We start from the raw sequence: 24599 nt of genomic DNA on the forward strand, positions 1-24599 counted from the left end.
ATCGAAAATTTTCATAACAACAAGTGTCATTTCCTCATAATATCTCTTAAATAAAAATATTTCCAAAGCGCATTGATGTACGACAAGGTTCTTTGCATAGGTATTTTTCGTAATACATCAAAATATATTTACCTGTTCCAGTAAATATTTTAGTTACAGTAAATATGTAGACATTTTGGGAAAATTAGCCGGAAATAAAGAAGGATAAGAAGAGAAAAATCTGAAATAACCATACAAGGAGCCACACAAAAACAAGTGGCCTTCAATTTAGATTAACAAGCATCCACAAAGATGGCAGCATACTCCAAAGATTTCCTTCTTTGACAATCTCCAGTTAAATCCCATCTAAATGTGTTTACAAGTAATTTATGTGCTGATTTTCTTTCTACAAATCAACACAATTAGCACAACCCCCTTAATGTATATACCTGTTATATGACATAAGCCATCCGTTCCTTCTCATCTTGCTCTCTCCGAATCTCTTCTAGTTCTTGATCTTCGTCATCTAACAAATCACTTAAATGAGGAGATACCACATTGCTAATATTCCCAACTCTCCATTTAACTGAAAACAGAAATGACTCAAATTAGTAAAGAATGAAAATTTTTCCATAAGAACCCAATTTCAAGATTTTTTAGAAACTCCATTGTTTCAATACACTCATCTCTATCTTCGGAAAATCACATTGTACATCTCAAATTACTATTCCATCAGTAAAGAACAATAACCACAATAATACATAAAGTTCCCACATTCATTAAAGTCAACACAACAACAATAACCATAAGGTTTAAGGATACAACCACAACGTCAACACAACATCAACAATACATAAAGTTTACACTTACAACCATAAGATTTAGGGATACAACCGCAACGTCTAAACAAGAAGCAATAAATAAAGTTTACACGTACAACCATAATGTTCGAACATTAAACAATAAAAACATTTAACCATAGCAACACAATCAGCCAATTTTCTCAAGGTATAACTGAGAGTTATACTCCAACCAAGACTTCTGAGCTTCATCAGTTTCCATCTTAAGAAACAGTTGACGTACGTCCTTCTTAAGAAACATGTTGTAAACATAGTTGTACTTTCCACTCCCAGCAGGAATATTAGAAAAATTTGCCAACACATTCATACATTTATCGATGACGGGATCATCTATTGAAGGAGATGTAGCAGTGCTTTTGCTAGACATAAAATCCACTAGAGAGTGTATATCCTCTCTCACTGATGCCGCACCAGATTTTGCCTTGTTTTTTTTTTTTTTTTTTTTTTTTACTTGAGTGTTAGTGCCAATACCATCAATTAAACCTCGTCTTTTTAGTGACGACTTAGGAAACATAATAGAATCCACATTCTGTATATCATCATTTTCATTATTCGCTTCATCATTAGGATTGATAAAGTGTTCTTTGTCATAGCCACCAATATCATTTATTCCTTCTTCGTCAAGATCTACTCCAATGCCAGACATTTGTTCTTGATTCGCTGTACGTGCTCTTTCTCCAGTAGCAACAATATCAGAAAACAACGCATCATAGCGATACCACATAAGCGAAAGATCTATTTTCCTGAACTTATTGTATCGATCATCCTCCTATAAAAAAAAATACCAAGAAATTTAGCAATGAAAGAAACAGGACATATAGAAAAATGTGAGAGATGTACCTTAATTTTTTGCTCCCACCAATCATCATCTGCCATAATTGTATTTTTCGTGGCATCCCATCCTAAACCTGTCTCCCCTCTCATCAACTTCTTAAAAAGAATCCAATCTTTTTTCATGTTAGCCCAATGATTTTTCATTTGTTTTTTATCATAGTTTCTTCCCGTGTCTTTATTGAACTCTTCAACAACATTATTCCATCCATCTCTATTTAAATGAGTGTGTGGTCTACGTCCTTGTCTAATCTCATTTTCACACAAATCTATAAATTTAATGTTGGCATCATCATCCCACTTAGCATTACTTCGTGCCATACTAGTTTTCGGCATGATTGAATGTAAACAATCGCATGATTGAATGTAAACAATCTGAAGAAAGGAGAAATAAACGTTCATGAACTCTCATGAAAGCAGGCGAGATAGTTAACCATTTTTGTTACTGAATCTCATGTCAAAGTGAGTCGGTCAAACTTTCTGGTCTAATCAAGGTGACACAATTAGAGATAATTTTAATTTGTCTATATAACCACAAATAATGTACAAATGCTAATGCAAATAATCAATGCTGCAAAATGCTTATGTTAAAGAACTAGCACAATAATGCAAGACCACAAGATCATAAATTAGGATTACAAACATGATCATAAATTAGGATTCACTCCAGGAAGTTCTCAATTTTCCTCTGAGATGAGAATAACCTCTTTTAAAAGTTTTTGTTTTCTTTTTCGCTATTCATAGATAGCCAAACATTGGTGATTTCCCATTCGAAGGGTGAATCAACTTAAAATTTTAATAAAAACACATCTTACTGCTTTTATCAAGATTCTAACTATTATCACAAGTGTGTAGTAACTAAGTATATCATTTTATAGTACAATGTGAATATGTTGATACTGAGGCTTTCAGTTTACTCTTTTCTACCCTGCTCAAGCTTGACAATTCTGATAACAAAAAAGTTAGCAATTTTTCCCATTGTGGCACTGCTGCAATAAAAATATCAGTTTTCTGCCAATGACACTCAACCACAAAGATAAAGCAGCCCAGAAATTAGTAACAACATAATGTTGGCAGCCCAATAACCAAACAAACAGCCACAACAAATTCAAGAACTCGGACTCACGATTTCCAATCACCGTCCCTTGAGTCCTATATGATAAACATACTAAAAACGGTCCTTAAGAGCTCTTTTATGAAATTAAGAAGTGATAACATACCTCAAACACGAAGCGAACCAGCCCTCTCTTGTCCGGACTTATAGGAATCAAACAAATACTACAACCACGAAAACGAAAGATAAGAGCACGTAAATCTGAAGGAGAATCGAACAAGTACTACACAAAAAGTAATATATAAGAAAAATAAGGAAGGGAAGTCAAACAATATAAAAATATTTCAACTAAATCTTCACTTCTATTTTATGAATTTTTCCTCATAATATTGAAGATCATTGAGAACAAAAAAAATAAAGGCTAAAGAAATAAGAACCCGAAATTCGACTAAAATATGAAGAATCTAAACTAAAGTTATCTTCTCCATCACTCACAGAAGTGCACTAGATTTCTTCAGATTAATAATACAAGTGACTGAACTCGCAAGAGAATAATGGAGAAGAAATTACCAAGGTGAAAAGCTGCAGTGAAAGCAAGAGGGTTGCGTAGAAGATGATGAAAAGAGGGAAAGATCATATTTTTAGGGCTTTAGGTGAGAGGGTATTATTGAAATTAGAATAAAATATAAGGGATAAAAAAGTAAATTCATTTGTCAAACCAAATGGCTTTTAAGCTCAAAGAAAAAAAAGTTAGGATCCACTTCTTTCATTCTTGACTTATTTTAAGCACTTTATGACTTATTTTAAGCACTTTAAAATTTTACCAAACACTAAAATAAGTTAAAAAGGGCTTATAAGTTGGTTTGACCAACTTATAAGCCAATCCAAACAGGCTCATACTATCTAATTTCTAGCGTTAGGTTTAAAATTAACTTTTTTTAAATGGTATCAGAGCTGGTGTATTGAGCAATTCATTTTCTTTACTATTTATTTTATTTAGGGATATATATATATATATATATATATATATATATATATATATATATATATATATATATATATATATATATGACAAATCGAAATATTTTGAAAAGGTCCAAAAATACCCCTAACGTATGGGAAATGGCTCACAAATACCCTCCATCTACCTGTTGGTCCAAAAATACCCCTCCATCCACCAATTTGGTCCAAAAATATCCCCAAACTATTTTTTTTTGCTCAAGAAAACCCCTCAAACTAACGCCGTAATTTTGATGGTATTTTTTCAATTTTAAAATGCCACGTGGCTTGATTTGATTGGCCATATATTATTTAATTTAAAAATTAAACCCATATATGAATTTATCTTGTTATTTAGTAGCAACTGGAAAATGGTGTATATGCAAATGTAAGATTCTCTTGTTTGCTGTTTGTATGGTAAATTTAATCCATAACTAATACTCGAAAATTTCATAGTTGGTATCTGTAACACCCCGTAAATTTTGAGTTAGGTGTGAATGTATAGAAACTAATATTAAGATGATATTTTATCTATATGAACCCATTCGGGATGAATTCGGGTGGTAGGTAGTTGTTTTGACGTCAAACCAACTAGTGAAGTTCTTAAGGGCTCTTAAACTCGCCTAAGTTCAGTAGGTCTGTCTTCTGGGCCATTTTCGTGAAAATTTGTTAAGAATTAGAGAAAACTTAAAACATGAAAGTTGAAGCCCTTTGAAATAGATTTCCAATGGTATATTGTGGAGCTCAAACAAAGCTCTGTGCTAGAAGTTATAACCATTTTACTGAGAGATGTCGAAGCAGTCAAAAATCGTAAAAATTTGCCTAAGTGTGAAATGGATAGGGGAGCTGGCTGAGCGAGCCCCAAAGTGAGGTAGGGGATCGCCATATCCCTCGCTCAGCGAGGTAGGGAGTCCAACAAGTCCCAGTGTTATAAATTCAGCACTTAACTCGAAAAATCATTTATCAGACATTCCTACTTCGTAGGAAACCCACCTTTTGAGAGCAAACAACCCTAAGGTGAGTCTATACTCAATCTCCATCAATCATACACCAAATTTCATCTCTTCTTGATCTTAAATCATCTCTCCAAACTCTAGGTTCTTGAAAAATTCAAGAAGAGGAAGAAGGGAGGCGTGTGGGATTACATCAAAAGGTAAGAGTCTTGATTTTATGAGATTATTATTGATGTTTGAACTAGTATAGAATAAACAAAGTAGTTAGAATCCACCAATGATTTTCATAAGATTCAAGAACACGTTCTAGACATGAAAACCCTAATTTTTCTATAAAGGGGTATATGAGTAGAATTAGATTAAAGTTCTAATATTTATCATCTAAAACCATTGTAGTGTGATTATTGAATCTTGGGAAGTGCGTTTGAGCGGGATTTGAGGTATGTCTATATTTCAAAAATCGTCTTTTCAAGTATGTCTACTTTTGAAGTACGTTTATATTGTGAAAGCATGATTTGTATTTGAGAATCCTTCCTTGATTGTTTGTATACGTTATTACTCTTGTTTGGTGGAAGTTCTTTTGGAATTAAAGATGATTTCTTTTAGACAAGGTCATGCGTGTGTAGGGTCAAGCCCGCATCGAATCTTATATGAACTATACTACTTTGTGAAACTCGTTTTTCCCATTATTAGATGATTGAACTCATTTTTCTAAAGGTTGGACCTTAAACTTGTTTTGCTGTTGAATGGATTTCTTGAACTTGAAAATTGAATAAGAGATTTGAAAAAGATTGTGAATCGGTTATGACTTGAAATGCCTCTATTTTGGGATGATGACATGAGAAGTGAGATTCGGCTCTAAGCCATGATTGATGATTCGGTAATATTCCATGATTTGTATTTTGTTTGTGTTTTGGCCTGTATGGGCAAGCTGTGCTAGTCCAGAGAACGATTAGCCGTTATGGATCCTAACGTATCGATACGAATATTGCTAGCCCGAAATATCTATTCATTGTGCTAGTCCAGAGGACGATTGGCCTCCGTGGTTTCCTAACCCGGAGTATCGAATGATTGATTTGCCTGTGAGTGGCTTGTTTTGTATCTTGTTGCCTGTGAGTGGCTTGTGGTGATAGTGAATGCGTAAGTGAAATACTTGGCCTGATAAATGGTAAGGAGTTAAGTTAATGTGTCCATCATTGTTGGATTCTTTGATGACTCTTTAATGTTGCTGACTTACTTTATTCCTGGGTTTGGAACTGCTATTTTCATTGATATCATTTTATTGATTTTATTCATCATATCTTGTTTTATTAACTATTGCCCCTTAGACACTCATTGAATACCCAGTACTCAGGCATACCATTATTGTTTTTTATGGTATGTTAGGTATCATTGAGGAGCAGGTTCGTGATACACGTGCGACTTAAGAGAACTTGCTGCTTTCGAGACTATTCGGTGAGCCCACATGATTGTTCGTGGGGCACCATTCTATCTTTACTTTTTTTTCGTATTTTAGTTTCGGGTACGCGTCCCGATGTTTTTAGACACTCTTTATTATCTTAGAAGCTCCATAGATAGTATACATTCTTGTAGGTAGCTGTCGAGTTGTTTAACTCTTGGGCACGTGATACGTTTGATTTAGTTTTATAATATTAAAGATTTCCGTTGATTTAATTCATATCTCATGATTCGTTTGAATTTATTTTTATAAACTGTTGGAGGTGATTATTGAACCTGGCGGGTTCAAGTGTTATTATTGCATCTTTTAGGTTCTTCCAATGTTGTTCATGACGCCGGATGCCGGTCACGTCTAGGGTGGGTTTTGGGCCGTGACAGTATCATGCAAAAACATATATTGAGGAGGATATAGTTGTTATTGAGATCTAAAATGGAGGACGTTCTATGTTTCTCTCTGTTCATCGTTTTACCTTTTGTAAACTTGTTTGTAATGGATGTTGTCATGGAGTTGTGGCTAACAATATGGGTTGAAATGCACCAGCAGAAGAGAAATGGCTATGGTCTTGGTAGGAGAAGGACGAATGTTCGGACAAGCATGGCCCAACGTGAAGAGGTTATAAGGAGGACAGTTAGATTAAATGGGTGGGGTAATTTTTAAATTAAACAATATATGTGGCCAATCAAAACAAGCCACGTGGCATTTTAAAATTGAAAAAATACCATCAAAATTAGGGTGTTAGTTTGAAGGGTATTCTTGAGCCAAAAAAATAGGTTGCGGGTATTTTTGGACCAAATTGGTGGATGGGTAGATATTTTTGGACCAATAAGTGGATGGAGGGTATTTGTGAGCCATTTTCCATACGTTAGGGGTATAATTGGACCTTTTCCGATGTTTTAATAATCATTGTCATAACTTTACCTGTGTAGCTTGTCCATATTGTAAGTCCCTATCACTAATAAAGAGGGCTAGTGGCCAACATAAAACATGTCTGATAAATCTTCATAATACAGATGTTGTATTAATAATCATTGTCGTCTCGACTAACAAGAGAATCATGGGCGTGTTTTGCTTGAATGCATAAAAGTGAAAACATTTTGACAAAATCTTATTTTTTGAAGAAAAAGGGAACGGGTATCAGATAGTTTCATTAGTGAACTAGGACTAGTTTGACTTTGCGTGCGTATAGTTACTCCTACTGTGACATATGAACAAATTATTTCATTAATCTATGGATAAGAACAGGTATTCATTAATTCATGGATATGAACAGGCATCGAGTGACTCCAAAAATATTTTCTCACCCGTGTCAAACCCTTCAAATGTTGTACTATTTTAAAAGGATCCAATACGCACCAGTTGATATTTTTGAAGTGTCCAAGCAACATAGCATTATAGGCTCCCCCATATGACCATTTTCTTCCCACTGTTGACTGGGTTCACAATTTGAAAGGCTTTAAAGACAACAAAAAACTCAAGATTGGGAAACACAGAAAATGACTAACTACCAGATAGATTATCATATGGCTGGTCAGAAAAGCCTAAATGCATCACAACTTTAGATACATGGTACACACTTGAGCTAAACTACTCTCGATACAAATCGATCGATCCAAAAACGAGTAACTGTATAGAACCATCAGTAGATTTTGCAATAACCATTTACAAGAAACACGAAAAAAAAATTAAGCCACCAACCAATCAGCGATTACTAACTATACTTCTAGTTTACAATGGCTCTCGCCAAATACGCCCAGCTACTTTTAGCTTCAGCTCCTTCCTGTCACCACCAGAGAAGAAAAGCGCCATACTCCTCTGAATAATCAGCCCGTCTAAACTGTCTCGGACAGTTTTATGACTATCACGGATACTCCTCGGTACTCCTTGCCATGTTAACTTTCTGCCAAATCCACCTACTTCAAGACTATAACTAAATCTTTTTGCATCATCGTCATCGCCCATAAAACGAAGGAATGCCATGTATACCGGTGCCAATCCAAGGTTGAAAGCCTCAAAGTGCAGGCAAAACTGGTGACCGAAACAATTGAAAACCTATTCCAGAAAAACAGCAACAGAACTATTACCAAAACAACCTTTTCAAGCAGCAAATTGCATCCAGAACAATGTAAAAATCAACCAAAAAGGACCTCCTTTTACAGGCCAAATGCTAGTCAGAAGATTAACTAATACTGTCACCGCCCCAATTTATATGATGGTGTTCGACTGGGCACATAGTTTAAGAAAAACAGGAAAACTTTCGAAATTTGTGGTCTAAAATAAGACATACATACTTGTGTGGCTATAAATCATATCATTCACGGTAAAGTAGGTATTTTAAAGTTAAATTGTTAGTACTAAATATAGAAAGGTGTCATATATATTGGGACAGAGGGAGTAAGCAAACAAAATGAGTCATGCTCTTCTGTCTGCCTTTATTTCTGACCACAAAAAAATAAAGCCGGTCATAACAGTATGAGCCTACTAGCAGTAGCTAAAATGCAAACGTGACGATGAATGATGAACTTAAAGTTTAAGATGTAGCAAAATGTATACATCACAACAACTGAATAGAGAGAAGCAAAGAAAACTAGTTAAAAGCTTCAGGGCTCAAGCGCGCTTTAAGCACGCCTTTGACAAGACTAATGTGTAGCAGATGTTTCTTTTGTGAAAGAGTAGGTGAAACCACTGATCGTCTACTGCTACATTGTGAGTCAACCTAGTAGGTTCGGACATTATTTTTATATGTTTTTAGGGTGTAGCGGATGATGCCAAAGGATGTCAAGAGTCTAATGTCAAGCTGGAAGGGGCAGAGCATCGGAACAAGCTGAAACAGATTTGGAGGACTTGCCCTTTGTACATTATGTGGAATATTTGGCTGGCAAAAGGAGGAGACATTTTTTTTTTGATGACATGGGAACCCGCAGCCGCTACCCTTCGGGTGCGCACAAGGTAAACCCAGCTCCTGTGCAATAGCTCGCAAACCACACAGGAGAGGTAACCCGCACTAGGCAAGCCCGGTGCGACGAGCTCGACCCAGAAGGCAAATCCCCTGCTGTCGTAGGCAGGGGGTTTCGAACCTGAGACCTCCATTATGAAAGAAAAGGAGGAGGCATTTTGATGAAAAGAAACATAATTTTTCTGTAGTTAAATCTAATTAGGCATTTGGACATGAAAGTGTGATATTTGGTAAAAAGTAAATATTTGAAAAAAGTTGAAAAAGGATATTTGGGAATCGAGCTGTGTTTGGACATGCATTTAACTTGAAAAAAGTTGAAATTTTGTGTGGGGAAAAAACAATTTCACTTGGAAAACTAGTTGAAACCACTTTTTCAAACTTGAAGCTCATCTTCAAAAATCAGCCTAATGTATAAGCAAACACTGTTTTGAAAATTTTAATCGAAAAAAGCGAAAATTTTGTATGGACAAACAGACCATAAATGTATTCATAGCTTGTTTTCTGGTGCAAGGAACGCAGGATAGAGCATTTGGAACATCTTTTCAGTTTTTTTTGCACTCCAAGATGTTATAGATATATGGTCATTGTAGTTCCCCTTTTCTTTATATACTCTTTTGCGATACCTTCTTGGTACTAGTCTTTAATAAAATTATTTACCTTTACCTTGTGAAAAAAAAAACCGTTGTTCTTAGAGCTTTCTATCTATACATATATACACAAACAATGGATTATTTGTTGATCTGGCGAAAGAGGCCCTCAGAAAACTCTCATTTGCATTGTACCTAACATGTTAATATGTTATAAGAACCCATCGTTCCAGAAAAACTGCTGATATATGGAGACTGAAGAATTTTCTTTGCACCACCAAATATAATTTGGCATGTCTACATGAGGGATGACGCCAGTCACACATCTTTACAAAGGAGAGAGCTAGGGAACTAACCCTCTCAACTCTCATTATAGACATTCTTTTTTCGGATAGGTTCATAATAGGCATTTTAACCGGCAATTTTCAGATCTGGAAGTAAAGATTCTTTTTACTGAGTTTGATTCTTTTTAGACCTTCAATCTATATTACATTATTTGCATTCATGACAATGTGCAACTGTATCATGAAAATAAAAGGAAAACATATAGGCATTGTAGTGTTGAAAACCCTCAACATATGCAATGTGTGATAAACAACAATACCCTCACTGACCAACCCCTTCATCCCCTTAGGGGTCGTTTGGTTGCTGGTTAGAGTTACGCAAGGTTTTGTTATACATGTATTAGTTATTCCATTATATACCCTGCATAAAATAATACATAGATTTCCTCATAACTTATACATGTATTAGTTATGCGGGATTGTAAACTGATAACCAAGCACATATTTAATGTGCTGAATTTTATACATAGCAACTAAAATGCTACCAAACATGATACTATTAGTTATGCTAGTTTAGTATACGAATAACTTACTTATTAACCAGCAATCAAAATAACCCTTACGTCTCAAAGCCAAAGGTAAAAGGAGAAAAAAAAAAGAATAAGAGAGAGAGTGAGAACTCACCGTCAACATCCATGTAGCATTCTCAACTTCTTGAGGATTAGATTTGACATAACGATGATTGAAGGTACACCCATCATGCATGTCAACTTTGTGATCATCTTTTAAGTGTGCAACGAGGTACGGAATATCACCAGTAACAGCGCATTCAGATCCTGCATATGGGCAATTATACGGTCGAAATCTGCAGTTCTGCTCATGTCGAAGCCTAGTATGATAAGTGAATATATCTTGACAGCCAAAAATTTGGTATCGGCATGGCAATTCTAGTGACTCGGCAATTTTCTCCAGTGCTAGACATCTTATGTTTCCAAGCTCATGGCGGCAAATTGGACATACATGTACTTTCGACTTGCACTTCACGCATAATGTGTGGCCGTTTGGACACTTACAAGAAAAAGGTCAACAAGCTCAGTAAAAGCCAAAGAAATGCTTCTAACGACTTGAAGAATAAATAAAATAACAAGCTTAACAAAAAAAGAAGGAAAAAGAAAAACAAAAAGTAAGTTCAGTCGCCAACTTCTTTTTTGGAAGGCATTAATGATCGTCCTTTTTTTTTTTTTTTTTTTTTTTTGGTGAAGGGCACTGGTGGGTCAACATATTTTTCTTCTGATTGTGTCACAACAAACACACTGTATGCCAACGGTTGAGTTTCCAACATTTCAATTTGGTTTATTCAAACTATCACACATTACCCTAGGAAAGGAAGTATTTATCGAATACCACTTTCTATATTTAGAAACTCGTTACACCGAACATCCTACAAGGCATATTTAAGACGACAAGATTCAAAGGGCATTTTGGTACATTACACACATCCTTAGTTTAAGACAACAAGATTAAACTCCTCGCCGAGTCAAAACTAAAACATACAAATCGAAACGAAGGGAGTATTACATAAAAGCAAGACAGGAAAATCATTTTTCCAACTTTCTATCCCGAAAACATACCAAAAAGTTCAAATTCTGCTAATAATGTTAAATTATATGCTTTACCAACTTCATTGTGGTAAGTCGTTTACATAGGCCATATAACTAGGAGGTGCATTGGGTATGTAGCACAGTCCATAAATACATTTATCTTATAGAAAACTAGGTGCTCTCTTATCTAGCAATGAAAAGCATCAAATTTTCGTTGTTATTTTCTTTTCGATTGGTTAGCTGTTTTTAGCTCTAATAGTCAGCTTGTAAGCTCAAAAAATAATTGGGTCTATTTGACTTAGCTTATCTAAAGCAGCTTATAAGCATGAAACATAAGCCAAAAAAATAAGTTAGACTACCCCAACCTTATAGGCAAAACTAGGCATAAGCCCATCCAAACAGGCTCTCTTATTGTTAACATTTAAGAAACTGCTCTCTTATTGTTAACAAGTGATAACAAGCCTAGACTTTAACCGTCATTTTTCCTCATTCACCTTATTTGAAGGAAACGAAAGGAACATTCGAACTCCAAGGAAGAAAGATGGGGAACCCTTTTACTTGAAAGCTACTATACTTGACCTCTTTCCTCAATTAAAAACTTTTCCCCCCTCCAGCAATTCGAACAAATATAAACAGCTACCAGTTTACATTGTTGGAAACTTAATTAACATCTTGCCAACTAACCATTTTTCAATATTAAACCTTTGTTTAGACACCTTTTTTGTCAAGCTCTTTATTTTAATCTATGGAACATGTTACTAGCAACCACACAGGTCAAACTAGGACCTGTATATTGCAATATAGATAGTATATTTAAACCGGCCAGCAGTTGCTATGAAGGAAATATCATTAGTCACGCGCTTTTTAAATGAAACTCTTAAAGAGTCGGAGATGTTTTTGGAAAAATATACTCCTCTTTCCCAATTTACGTAATGAAGTTTGACTGGGCATGAACTTTAAGAATGAAAGAAAGGCTTTTTCCGACTTGTGGTCTAAAACAACCATAGAAATATGTGGGTATAAATCATCACATTAGGCTAAAAGGGGAGATTTAAAATTAAATGGTTACTAAATATAGAAAGATATCATTCTTTTTGAGACTAATTAAAAAGGAAAGAATGTCATATAAATTGGAACAGAGGGAGTAGTTAAAGGGTCACGCTCTGCATTAAGCAAGCTTACTACAATATATAAGTTTGGGGTGAACCTACGGCTAGAATCATTGCATGAACTAGAAGCTGAATTTCTCTAAAACTCAGCTTGCAAATCTTAGTGCCCACTTTAAGCAAAAACAAACTCTTGTACGAACACAAAGAAAATAAGAAAACAAAACTTGCCAATTGCTTCACTCAAGAATTTGAAGCACCAGTATTATGGACTATGGTCCGTAAGCAAGTAACTTGTGGCTCTTTAAAAAAGGAGAACTAATACATGCAAAGTTAGATATCCTCATAGGTTTGGGACAATGATAACAGAATAACTAAATAACTAAATAATTATGTTTTTCAGCCCTCGCCCTCACATGCGGTTTGATTCTTTTTCTTTATCAAAGCACGTGGAATTCCTTTAATAATGATGATAGGCTTGGACCCAGGACATCATCCTGTTTTAATACCAACACTCCCCTCTTACGTGCATGTCTGATTCTTTTTCTTTGGCAAAGCACGTGGAAGTTCCTTTTGATAGGGATGATGAGATCTTGTCCAGGACATTTTCCTGCTTTAATACCATATAGATCTTAGCCTAAGTCAACTCCAAAAGTTAACTCAGGAGACAACAACTCATTCTCTCAACTAATACGGGATACTTAACACCTCTGCACGCCTAGAACTAGATATCTGGAGCATGAATAACATAACGTGGGGCCCAACATTGGGAAAGATGAAACTTATTTCTAGGAAGGTACTCCTGCTCTCTAGCAAACTGCAAATTTTTACTAAGAATGCGGAGAGACACTATTTCATCTCTACTGAACAGAGGAACAGACATTTGTCCCTATAATAGCTCGAACAGATTATATAAAGCTGCAATTTCATCAAGATGTTACACTTCAAATTAAAGACAGTGTTATTAAAAGGAACAAAAAAGACATTTGTCCCTATAATAGCTCCGACAAATAATAATAGATTATATAAAGCTGCAATTTCATCAAGAGTTACAAGGAAAAGTATGTCTTCAAATTAATGACTCATTAGTACTATCTATATAATCATTTGGCTAGAAAGAAAGCTAATGAAATATTATGGAAGCTGGAGATTAGAATATTAGTAAAACTTTTTCTTAGCAATCACACCATTAACTATCTAATACGCTCTTTCGAGCTTGGAACAGTAACAATCTGGTGCTCAATAATCGTTTGGAAAAATAATTGACTACTTGTGAAGAGATTGTAGCATTTTTCTTCAACCATTTTTACTCATCTTCGATAATATCTATATATTTACAGGTTCATAAAATCCATCAGATATATATCTGCATCCTTGTCAAAATCCAACTGCAAGTACCAAAAAATCTCCTCCACCTTGTACCACTTAGGTGAATAACAGAATATGTCAAGAGATCTCAAATCACTTTCATTGCAAAATCTGTTATTCCAATTTAAGCTTACATTAAAACCTACCTGGTGAATTGGCGGGTACATTGGATTCATACACACAGGGCATTCAAGTAGTTCATGAACAGCACTATTAGATCCCGCTCCATGCTTCCCACTGATAACAGCCGTGGATTTTCTAAAAGGGGAGTTTTTGAATTCAGCACTTTCTGGTGCAATACCATAGTCGGAATATGCACTTCGGGAATCACCAATATCCTGGTAATTGCTGCCTCCGGGAGCCATGATTTTTATATAAACTACTATGCGTTGACAACAATATATATCCTCCTCAAATTTGATCTTCTAGTTCTCTTGACGACCCTGATAAATTGGAAAGATATTCATCTATCAGAATAAAAAGGCAAAGAAATCAACCTATCAAACAAAATAGAAAAAAGATCTACATAAATGGAAAATGAATAAGGTGTCAGAAAGGAGGTTTGTGCCATTACCAGTTAGAGAAGCCTATTTTTATGTAGGTTAATGCAGGCAATCTAACACCAACCACTTCCATGGATATTCATTTGTCAAGTCCTCATGGCTAACCAGAGAGAAAAAAATTTCGCAAGCAGAATGAACTAGGGGTTTTGAGTGTGTGTGTTTGTGTGTTGGGGGGGGATGCGATAACTAGTCTATGAACTTTTCGATTCTAAGCAGATGCAGAAGAATATTGCTGCTGCTCTGGGAAGCATTGATATATCATACATGGAGAGCTCAGAATTGGAAGCTGTTTAAAGGGATAATTGTGTATACCGAGAGAGTAGTTACTCAAATTAAGGAGGAGCTAGTTGATAGATTAACACTACCTTACTTGTGTAGGAAACTTCATAGATGTAGAGGAATTATGCAAAGGATAAATGCGTAACTAGTCTTATGCTGGAGGCTCATGCTCAGTATTCAGTTGGGATTCTGAGCTGGGTGCTCATTAGGTTGTAATTCTGCTTTTTGGTTGTTATGGTAATCTTTTAAATTGTTTACCAAAAGCTTTTCGATTGTAAGCATTCAAGATTAGCAAGTTGCACATCATGCTAGAACAGAAAATCTATTTGAAGTATAACTAGGTCTAATGACAAAAACTTGCTGAGATACTTGTTTAAGATCAAAATCATATCAGTCGTAGAATAAATTTAATGAACACTGTACAGACCCGGAAAAAAAAAAAAAGCCAGAACAAACACATCAAATTCCCGAAAGCAATTCAAATTGGTCATTTAGCAATTGCGTGAAGTAATATAAATAATAGTTGTACATCTGTAACTTCTCTTCAGATACTAACAAAGTCCTTGTAGTCCAAATAAATGCGAAGCTATGTTACTCTCAGGCAAATCATCCAGAAAAGAGTAGGTCACAGCCCACGGCCCGGAAAGAGAATTTGCAATGGGAACGAAGCTGCCACATAACTAGTTCAAGATTTGAAATTCATTTTTAGGCATCATTTAGACGGAGTCACAGAAATCCATCGAGGTGAAATTTGAAAGATGGATGTAAATAAATAATGAACAAAGACTACCACTCTACTGTATTCCTACTTCATATATAGAAAGTCATTGCTAGTACATCTTCAAACAGCAGATTATTTACAAAGAGGACGGCTATATTGGAAAACAAAGTGATTTTTATCCAGAATGACACCTCATCTGCAACTGAGTTGCCTGGTATGGATTGAGCAACATATTCAAGAAAATCTTTACTTTTTGGATAAGTCCAAGAAAACCACTCCTTTCGTCGTAAAAATTGGTCCAATTTCGTATCCAAGAATCAAAGAAACAAACCTTCGACTAAGATTTTCAAGTGTATCATATTGTCTGAAATGAAATAGATCATAACCCTTTTTTAGGACAATGAAAAAGATCATAACTTAAGAAGCTTTTTTATATATCTAGATTTATTTGGCAGTTGATTTTTAATAAGTAAAAGTTTCTTATAAAGATTTGGCATCTTATGTTTGGCAAAGCTTATAAAAATATCTTTAACTTGTACCTAAAGTTTCTCACTAAGAGCGTACCTAAAGTTTCTCACTAAGAGCTAGAGTATATTAACTGTTTCTTCAATGTTTCTTGAAAGAATGGTTTACTTCATTACTTAGAACTGCCTTCATCGTTATTTTGTAACTTAAAGTCAATGTTAGTTCCTGCTCAATAACCCCTTAAAAGTATGACCATTTAATGGTCATACTTTGACTAGGCACGGGTATTAAGCAAAGAGTAGAAATTTCATTATATTTAACTAAAGTTGGGTCCAAAGATAGAGATAAATAAAGAACTAGAAGTACCTTTTTTTTTTTTTTCCAAGATACGTTTAGAATTTCTTTGAGCATAGAAGTGGATATCTTGGTGCCTTTAATGCCCACTAAATTCGTTTTGCTTTGTTTATATTAGGTTATCGAGGGATGTATTTGACCAATGTTCCAAGCTCAGTTGTAAATTAGATAGCTCATTCTGAAAATATTTTAGAAATTTAATGGAAAATACCAAGTTGTATTATTTCCTGCATCAAAGTACCGAAAGAACACATTTAAATAGTATTAGACAAAGGGACTTTGTTTGCTCTCACGTGAAAAGTGACGACCATTATGGGGCGGAGGGAGATAGAAGTTCTTGAAGAGTAAAAAAATGTTTCTCCTGAGAAGAGGGGTTGCTCGGATGGTCAGCAACCCCCCCCCCCCCCCCACAAAACAAAAAAAACCCACAACCCCAGGGTGGGTGTTCGAGTCATCAAAGGAGCAATAGCTCCAACAAAGGGAGATCAAAGGGGAGGGGAATAAAAAAGATTTTAAAAAAAAAAAAAAAAAAAAAGGGTCTCTCCTTTAGTAAAGTAGTCATATTCTTGGAAATTCTAAGGAAAGTAAGCTAGTAATTCTAGGGTTGAGGCCATTATAAAAAGAAATGTCACTCTTAAAATTGCTTTTTTGGCAGTGGTCGGATTTAGCTGTGTTAATAATAATGTCACTATTAAAAAAAGAAACTGATGCATGATAAGTATAAAGACTTAGTATTATGATTTTTTTCCATTTCAAGGAACTCCTTAAAAAAATTCACACAGCTTCTCTCTTCTTTAGGGAAGTCAGAAGTGAGAGTGATTTGCTCAAAAGTTGTTTAAAAAGTTATATAACTTCGTTCAAGGATAGACAGCAAAATGAATAGCGAATAGGAGCACTTCATATATGATTTAAGTTAAAGATAGAATATAATCAAAAACTCGAGATGATAGCCAAGTAATACTATCAACCAAGCCAATGGAAAATCACATGCTAAGTACAGGCTTAATGATTTTCTTTGCTATTTACTTTAAGTTGACAAATGAAAACTAGGTACTTTTTTGTTGGAGGTCTCAAAACAGCAGGTCTATAATAACAGTACCCAGAGAGTGTGGCTAAACTTATGACATCAAGATTTGTGACAAATATGCCAACATTTAGGGCCCGTTTGGACATGAATTCTTTTTCCTTTTCTCAAAAAATATTTAGACAATGTTTGGTTACACCTTAGAATGATTTTTCGGTTAGTTTTTTAAGATGAGTTTCAAATTTTCCACTCACAGTACTGCAACTTTTTTCAAGTGAAATGCACATCAAATGCCATTTTTCAACTTCAACTTCGACTTTGACTTCAAATACTATATTTTTTCACTCAATTCATGTCCAAACACCTACTTAGTAGTGCAAGTTCAGAGGTACTCGTAGAGTTGTAGATGCTAATTTTCTACCCTACATTCACCTCTCATTAAGATTCTGCATACACATTTGCTTAATATTTTACCGGACAAAGCCATCAAATGCTTTAGTGTTCATCTAAGTTGCTCGGACTCTTCACTTTTGGTGCCGCACCCGTGTAGACACGACATGGGTGTGGGATCCGTACCCGATCTGGTGAACCGATTTTGGGTACTTTGACCAAGATCGACAGAGAAATTCTGGACAGATGCAATGATTTGTGTAATCAAAACAAAAGCTAAGGTGAAATTGAAGAAAATGGAATACATTGTATATAGAAATTTCTATGTCACTCCTTTTCCTTTTATCTCCTTCCAAGATTCTCCTCAAGTTTTCCTCATAATATTTCGTAATTTAGGTTTAATAATTCTATTTTTAAATATTTGAATTATTTTTAGCCGAATCCCCGCACCCGTATCCATACTTGGATCCGTATCCCCGAATCTTAAAATTTAGATCATAAAGGATCCGACCTCTAGATCGGCACCCGTATCGGACACCCGCACCTGAGTCCGAGCAACTTAGGTGTTCGTGCAGGATACCTTAGTTAACCATACTGACACACCGAGATGAATAAATCTAAGTTCATCAAACACAAATTTCTTAAGCCTACTTTCTAGAAGCGGATAGAGAGTTCCCAGCTGACAAGGTTATCCTAAACGTCCAGTAAAGTATCACCTTAAAGGGAAAAAAACATAGACACCAAAGTAACTAAGGTATCTTACTTATTTTCCAACATCAGTCTGTAAAAGGACCATATAAGAGTCTTCTCAAGGAACTTTCTTATACAAGAATCGAACAAAATGTCGACAACAACAAAAATTACTATTTCTCACTCACCTTACTGAGAAGGCATAACTTTGATAGGACAGAAATGAGAAGGAAAAAACCTAGAATTCAAACCAAGAAAAAAGTTAAGACACAAAGGTCCAAACTTTATGAGCTCATAACAACTCCCATAAACAAGAAAAGCACAACAAGAAACTTTTTTTAAAGAGAAAATGAGCATCCAACAAGATTTTGCCGATCAACAAAACTAGAAGCCAAGTCCAGAACAAACAATCAAAGATCCAAACTTTATTAGCCGTTTAGGAGAGAGAGAAAAAAACTCAATCCTTGACAAGAGAATATTTCTGGACTATTCACTTTTCCCCCCAACATTCTCAATAACTCCAAGACTGCAAAAATAAGCAGATGCAATTCAAAAAAAAATCTGGAAGTTCCCTCAAAAGCACAAAAATTATCAGCACCCAACAAACACAAGCTTCAAACCAAGATTTAAAAAAAAATACCAAAATCTAAGGACAAAGAGAACAAAACTAACCAAGAAAATCAAAACCAAGATGAGATTTTGTACCCAAAAGCCTGATTAATTCATCTAAGGGAAAGAAAAGAAAAACCTAGAATTCAAAAACCAATTTTATGACACAAAGATCCAAACTTTATGAGCTTATAGAAACAAGAAAAGCACAAAAATTATCAGCACCCCACAAACACAACCTGCAAACCAAGAGGAAAAAAAAAAAAAAAAACTAAAATCTAAGGGAAAGAAAAAAAATCCTAGAATTCAAACCAATTTTATGACACAAAGATCCAAACTTTATGAACTTATAAAAACTCCCAGAAACACAAGCTTCAAACCAGGAAATAAGATACCAAAATCTAAGAGAAAGTAAAAAATCCTAGAATTCAAACCAATTTTATGACACAAAGATCCAAACTTTATGAACTTATAAAAACTTCCAGAAACACAAGCTTCAAACCAGGAAATAAAAACACCAAAATCTAAGGGAAATGAAGAAGAAGAAAAACTAGAACTCAAAACTATATTTTTTTATGACATAAAGGTCAAAACTTTATGAGCTTATAACAACTCCCATCAACAAGAAAAGCACAAAAATTATCACAAACACAAGCTTTAAATCAAGATTAAAAAAAACACCAAAATCTAAGGGAAAGGGGGAAAAAACAAGAATTCAAAAACAATTTTTTTTTTTATGACATAAAGGTTCAAACTTTATGAGCTTATAACAACTCCCATCAACAAGAAAAGCACAAAAATTATCAAAAACACAAGCTTCAAATCAAGATTAAAAAAAATACCAAAATCTAAGGGAAAGGGGGGAAAAAAATAAGAATTCAAAACCAATTTTTTTATGACATATAGGTCCAAACTTTATGAGCTTCAGCACCCCACAAAAACAAGCTTCAAGCCAAATCTAAGGGGAAAGAAAAAAAAAAAAAAACTAGAATTCAAAACCAAATATTTTTATGACACAAAGGTTCAAACTTTATGAGCTCATAACAACTCCCATGAACAAAAGAAGCACAAAAATTATCAGCACCCCACAAACACAAAGCTTCAAAAAACAAGAAAAAAAAATACCAAAATCTAAGGAGAAAGAGAGCAAAACTAACCAAGAAAAGCAAAACCAAGATCATATTTTGTACCCAAAAGCCTGATTAATTCAGCTAAGTGGAAGAAAAAATCCTAGAATTCAAAACCAATTTTTTTTTTTCTTATGACACATAGTCCAAACTTTATGAGCTTATAACAACTCCTAGAAACAAGAAAAGCTCAAAAAGTTATCAGCATCCACAAACACAAGCTCCAAATCAAGAAATAAAATACCAAAATCTAAGGGAAATAACCAAAAAAAAATTATCACATAAAGGTCCAAACTTTATGAGCTTATAACAACTCCCATCAACAAGAAAAGCACAAAAAATTATCAGAACCCCACAGACACAAAGCTTCAAAAAACAAGGAAAAAAAAAATACCAAAATGAAAAGAGAGCAAAAAAAACTAACCAAGATGAGATTTTTGTACCAAAAAAGCTTGATTAATTCATCCCATTCTGTAAAAAAGCAACCAATAATTGGGTCTTCTTGAAATGATTCATCAAAAATAAAAAAGAAACAAAAAATATTAAAGGGTCTGAACAAAAGGGTAAGTATGGGTGGTTGAAATGAAACAAAAATCCTTAAAAGTTTTCCCCTTGATTTATGTGTCCACCAAAACAGGCTTTTTATTTTTATTTTTAAACAGTAATAAATCTAAGAAAACAAAACAATTTGTTTGTTTCTTTTTACAAGTATACAAATCTAAGGTAACAAGAGTCAAAGATTTGCAAAGTGTCACAATCAAATCAAATTCAAAATCCTCATATTAATAAAAATGGAACTATAATTGAGACACACCCCCTTATATAGTTTACTGATTTATGACACACACACACATATGTGTACAAATAGGGGGAAAAAAATAGATTTTTCAAAAAAGATTGGATTTTTTTTTTTTTGTATAACACAACAATTTTTGTGGAAATATGTCTAAGAGGATGACCATTAATGGTGGACTATAATTGAGACAACCCCTTAGTGGTCGTTTGGTTCATGGTTTTTTTTGCTAATTTTTATAACGTTTGGTATAAAGGTATAAAATAACGAATAAAATTATTTGTGGAAATATACCTTCTTAAAGAGGATTATTTTGACCATAAAATAATGGTGGACGGATTATAATCCGGGACTATTTGACCAGCAACCAAACGACCACTTATAGTTTACTGATTTTTGTGACACACACACATGTATGTGTACAAATAAAATAAAAAATGGATTTTTTCAAAAAAAAAAATTTTTTTTTTTTTTTTGAAAGGGTATGGTGAATTTAGTACAACACAACAACTTATGTGGAAATATGTCAGAGGATGACCATTAATGGTGGACTTTGAAGTTTGAAGCTGTGTTTGGCTTTTTCTGCTAAGGTTGTGGGGTCATTTTTACTTCTTCTTTTTTTTTCTTGATTTTCTCGTAAGGGGTAAGAAAAAAGAAAAAAGTGGCATTTCGCGTACGCAACGTTTGAAATTTTTTATTATACCATATGATATGATTTCAAGATTTTGGAGGATGTTACTTTACTTTTTTAATAAATAAAAGTTTATCTTGAGCACATCTCGATTATTTTAATGGTACTTGCATCAAATTATCACAATTATCGGATGATTTTATCTTTTTTTATTCTCGTTTGTTGTTCGGTACTTATTATGGGACTAATCGAATTTGCGTCACGTAAGGCTCGTCAATGGAGGAAGTGCACCTTTCACAACTTTTTTTCATTTTCATGGTTCAAAATGGAAAACGTCTTGCATTCTTTGTGCCACGTAAGGCCTATTAAATAGAGAAGTACGTCTTGCTGTGATTTTTAAATTCTCCGAGCTCAAACCCGGAGCTTCTAGTTAAGGATGAAGGGACACGAAATGTCTATTAAAAGGAAGGTGCTCTCTATAAAACAAAAAATATTACTTCTTAGGACTCAAATCCCATACCTCTTGTTACGGTTGGAGATTTTTTTTTTTTTTTTATGGTCTATTGAAGAGGAAGTGTGTTTTACTATGATTTTTTTCATTCAAGGCTTGAACCTCAGACCTTTGATTTAAAGTGGAAAATTCTATTCATTATGTTACAATATTTGATGATCGTATACCTCTGCCTATCAAGACTTAAACATGTAAAAACATATTATACTTAATATTTTTTCTTAATTATTACTCTTCCAAATTTGTATGCATCTCATTAACTACTAGGTGATATCACTGTGTTATGTTATACGGGTTGATTGGTATCTTTGGATGGGATAAGAAAGGATATTTCATGAATTATCCCAAGGAATTATTTCATCCCACCTTTTATATGGCTATAGAAGTAATTCGTCATTTTAATACAAATAATGAGGTAAAATAATCGTGGCATTAATTAATACCTAAATAACATGAAATAAAGTTTAATCTCAAATTTTATCCTCAAAATTATTATCCTTATCCCACGTTTCAAACCAACTATACTAGTGTTATATTACCGACTTTCTAAAGTCAACTTTGGTTAATCATAGAATTTAGTGGTGGACATTGTGTACAAGTAATGAGGCCATGTGGAAGCTGTCAATCAGTTATGATTAAAAAATTATACTCCCTCTGTTTCAATTTATTTAAATCTATTTCTTTTTTAATCCGTATCAAAAGAAATAACTTCTTTCCTAATTTGGAAACAAATTCACTTTATGAATGATTTACAGCCACACAAATTTTCAAGGCTTATTTTGAACCACAAATTTTAAAAATCTTCCCTCTTTTTTAAATATCGTCTTTCAGTCAAACGGGTTCATATAAATTAAAACGGATGGAGCAGGGACATTAAAATAACTTTTTGAACTTGACGGTCGGCCATGCAATTTTTTCTTCTCAAAATATTTGTTTGGTTAAATGTCTCTTTAATTTTGTTCTGAAAAATTAAGGTACTTTTGAAAAAATAATCCCCCAAAATACTTGCCACCTTGACTTATAGTATAGTAATTACTAATTAGTAGTACCTGTAGAAGTTTCACATGCAAAATGTGCTTTCAGTTTTTGCTGTCTCCCTTCCTCCTCCCCATTTTTATGTAATAGAAAAAAATTAAAAATCACAAAACACACAAAAGTTTATGGAAAAAGCAATTAAACACATGTATTTTTTAAGTTCAATCAAGCCAACCCTAAATTACCTTACTATAATTAACGATAGTTACACGAATCCCCTAAAACTGAATCTAATTGCACTTATCCACATTTTTCAGGGATTATTTTGAAAAAGGGCTAAAAATATCCTCCGAACTTATTTTGGGTCAAAAATATCCCTCTCATCATTAAAGTTTTCAAATACAGCCCTATCTTAACGTAAATTTCCAACATAACTCAATTTTATTTTCAAACCCGCTTCATTTAAACCTGACCCAACTAAATAAAAAACTCATATGGGTTACTCGCCTGTGTCTAATGGCTCCAGATGTATGGTGGCATATGAGTTTTTTATGTAGTTGGGTCGGTTTTAAATGAATGAATTTAAAATGAAATCGGGTTATATTGAAGATTTCCGTTAAGATAGGAATATATTTAAAAACTTTAATAATAAAAGGGGTAATTTTCACTCAAAATAAATTCGAAAGATATTTTTAATCCTTTTTTAAAGTAGAGACATATTTTTGACCTTTTCCCTATTTTTCTCGAGGAATTTGAAAGAAACTTTTGGAACCCCAATACGTATTAAATGGATTTTTTTGTACAATTTTTTTCTTAAAAAAAAAGGGGAAACTTTTTCTAGAAACTCTTTTGTCAAAAATTGTCCAGATTAATGCCACATTAGCCTCGATGACTTCTCTCATGGTCAATGACTCTGCGATTTCAAATTTTGTGAACCCCACGTGATTGTTTTGCAGCAAATTTATTACTTTGTTCTGAGGACCATATGCCATGTTTTTTATGATTAGATAACTACCAATCTAGAAAATATATACACAGTTGCTTTCTGGTATTGAATGCTAAGTTTCAAATTATTTATTTTACTGATTATGCAATTCAAACGCTACTAAAAAATCTATATTTTTCTATTGAAAAATATTTAGTGATTATTTCTCATTGAATATTGATGAGAAAAATATAAATGATAGTGTTTTCAGACAAAAAAATTTGAAAGTTTTTCAGCGTTTCATTGGAAACTTGTTTCTCAGTGTTTCTCCAGTGAGCTGGTTTGATAGAAATGAAGTGGGAAAATCATGGTTTATAACAAAAAAATTCCGCCGAATGTTAGTAGGAAAAACCACTCTTTCTAATAGTGAAAGTGTTTTAAGTTGTTACTGTAATGACGAAATTTCTTTCTGATTACTTGCAATATCACTATATATTTGGTTTAAAAA

General features: G+C 34.0%; 2 protein-coding genes and 1 long non-coding RNA gene across 4 annotated transcripts; 1 reads left to right on the top strand and 2 right to left on the bottom strand.

The window, feature by feature from the left end:
* Window positions 1-722: 722 nt before the first annotated feature.
* On the bottom strand, window positions 723-2029 carry LOC132035172 (L10-interacting MYB domain-containing protein-like). Its single transcript, XM_059425462.1, has 2 exons — window positions 1680-2029; window positions 723-1608 (listed from the first exon to the last, which is right to left on the bottom strand). Exons 1-2 carry the CDS (start codon window positions 2004-2006, stop codon window positions 970-972), a joined length of 966 nt encoding a protein of 321 aa, XP_059281445.1. The 5' UTR covers window positions 2007-2029; the 3' UTR covers window positions 723-969.
* A 5600-nt stretch (window positions 2030-7629) lies between these two features.
* On the bottom strand, window positions 7630-21055 carry LOC132032746 (E3 ubiquitin-protein ligase SINAT2-like). Of its 2 annotated transcripts, none has more exons than XM_059422447.1 (4): window positions 20700-21055; window positions 14181-14477; window positions 10644-11027; window positions 7630-8184 (listed from the first exon to the last, which is right to left on the bottom strand). In XM_059422447.1, exons 2-4 carry the CDS (start codon window positions 14397-14399, stop codon window positions 7861-7863), a joined length of 927 nt encoding a protein of 308 aa, XP_059278430.1. In that variant the 5' UTR covers window positions 14400-14477; window positions 20700-21055; the 3' UTR covers window positions 7630-7860. The 2 variants fall into 2 exon arrangements, with proteins under 2 accessions (XP_059278430.1, XP_059278429.1); XM_059422446.1 differs by having other exon boundaries at window positions 20681-21055.
* Window position 21056: 1 nt separating this feature from the next.
* On the top strand, window positions 21057-21509 carry LOC132032747 (uncharacterized). Its single transcript, XR_009408589.1, has 2 exons — window positions 21057-21253; window positions 21435-21509. It is a non-coding gene; the product is annotated as an uncharacterized LOC132032747 (long non-coding RNA).
* Window positions 21510-24599: the final 3090 nt, after the last annotated feature.

Source organism: Lycium ferocissimum, chromosome 10, assembly GCF_029784015.1.
Source record: "Lycium ferocissimum isolate CSIRO_LF1 chromosome 10, AGI_CSIRO_Lferr_CH_V1, whole genome shotgun sequence".
NCBI classification, from domain to species: domain Eukaryota; kingdom Viridiplantae; phylum Streptophyta; class Magnoliopsida; order Solanales; family Solanaceae; genus Lycium; species Lycium ferocissimum.

Excerpts from the sequence above, each read along its gene's own strand:
- LOC132035172 (XM_059425462.1), bottom strand. The coding sequence starts at position 2,006 with ATGCCGAAAACTAGTATGGCACGAAGTAATGCTAAGTGGGATGATGAT. Across the intron at positions 1,609-1,679 it reads GGTGGGAGCAAAAAATTAAG|GAGGATGATCGATACAATAA; the intron begins GTACATCTCTCA and ends TTTTTTTTATAG.
- LOC132032746 (XM_059422447.1), bottom strand. The coding sequence starts at position 14,399 with ATGGCTCCCGGAGGCAGCAATTACCAGGATATTGGTGATTCCCGAAGT. Across the intron at positions 11,028-14,180 it reads TGTACCCGCCAATTCACCAG|TGTCCAAACGGCCACACATT; the intron begins GTAGGTTTTAAT and ends TTTTCTTGTAAG. Across the intron at positions 8,185-10,643 it reads ATGCTACATGGATGTTGACG|GTTTTCAATTGTTTCGGTCA; the intron begins GTGAGTTCTCAC and ends TTTCTGGAATAG.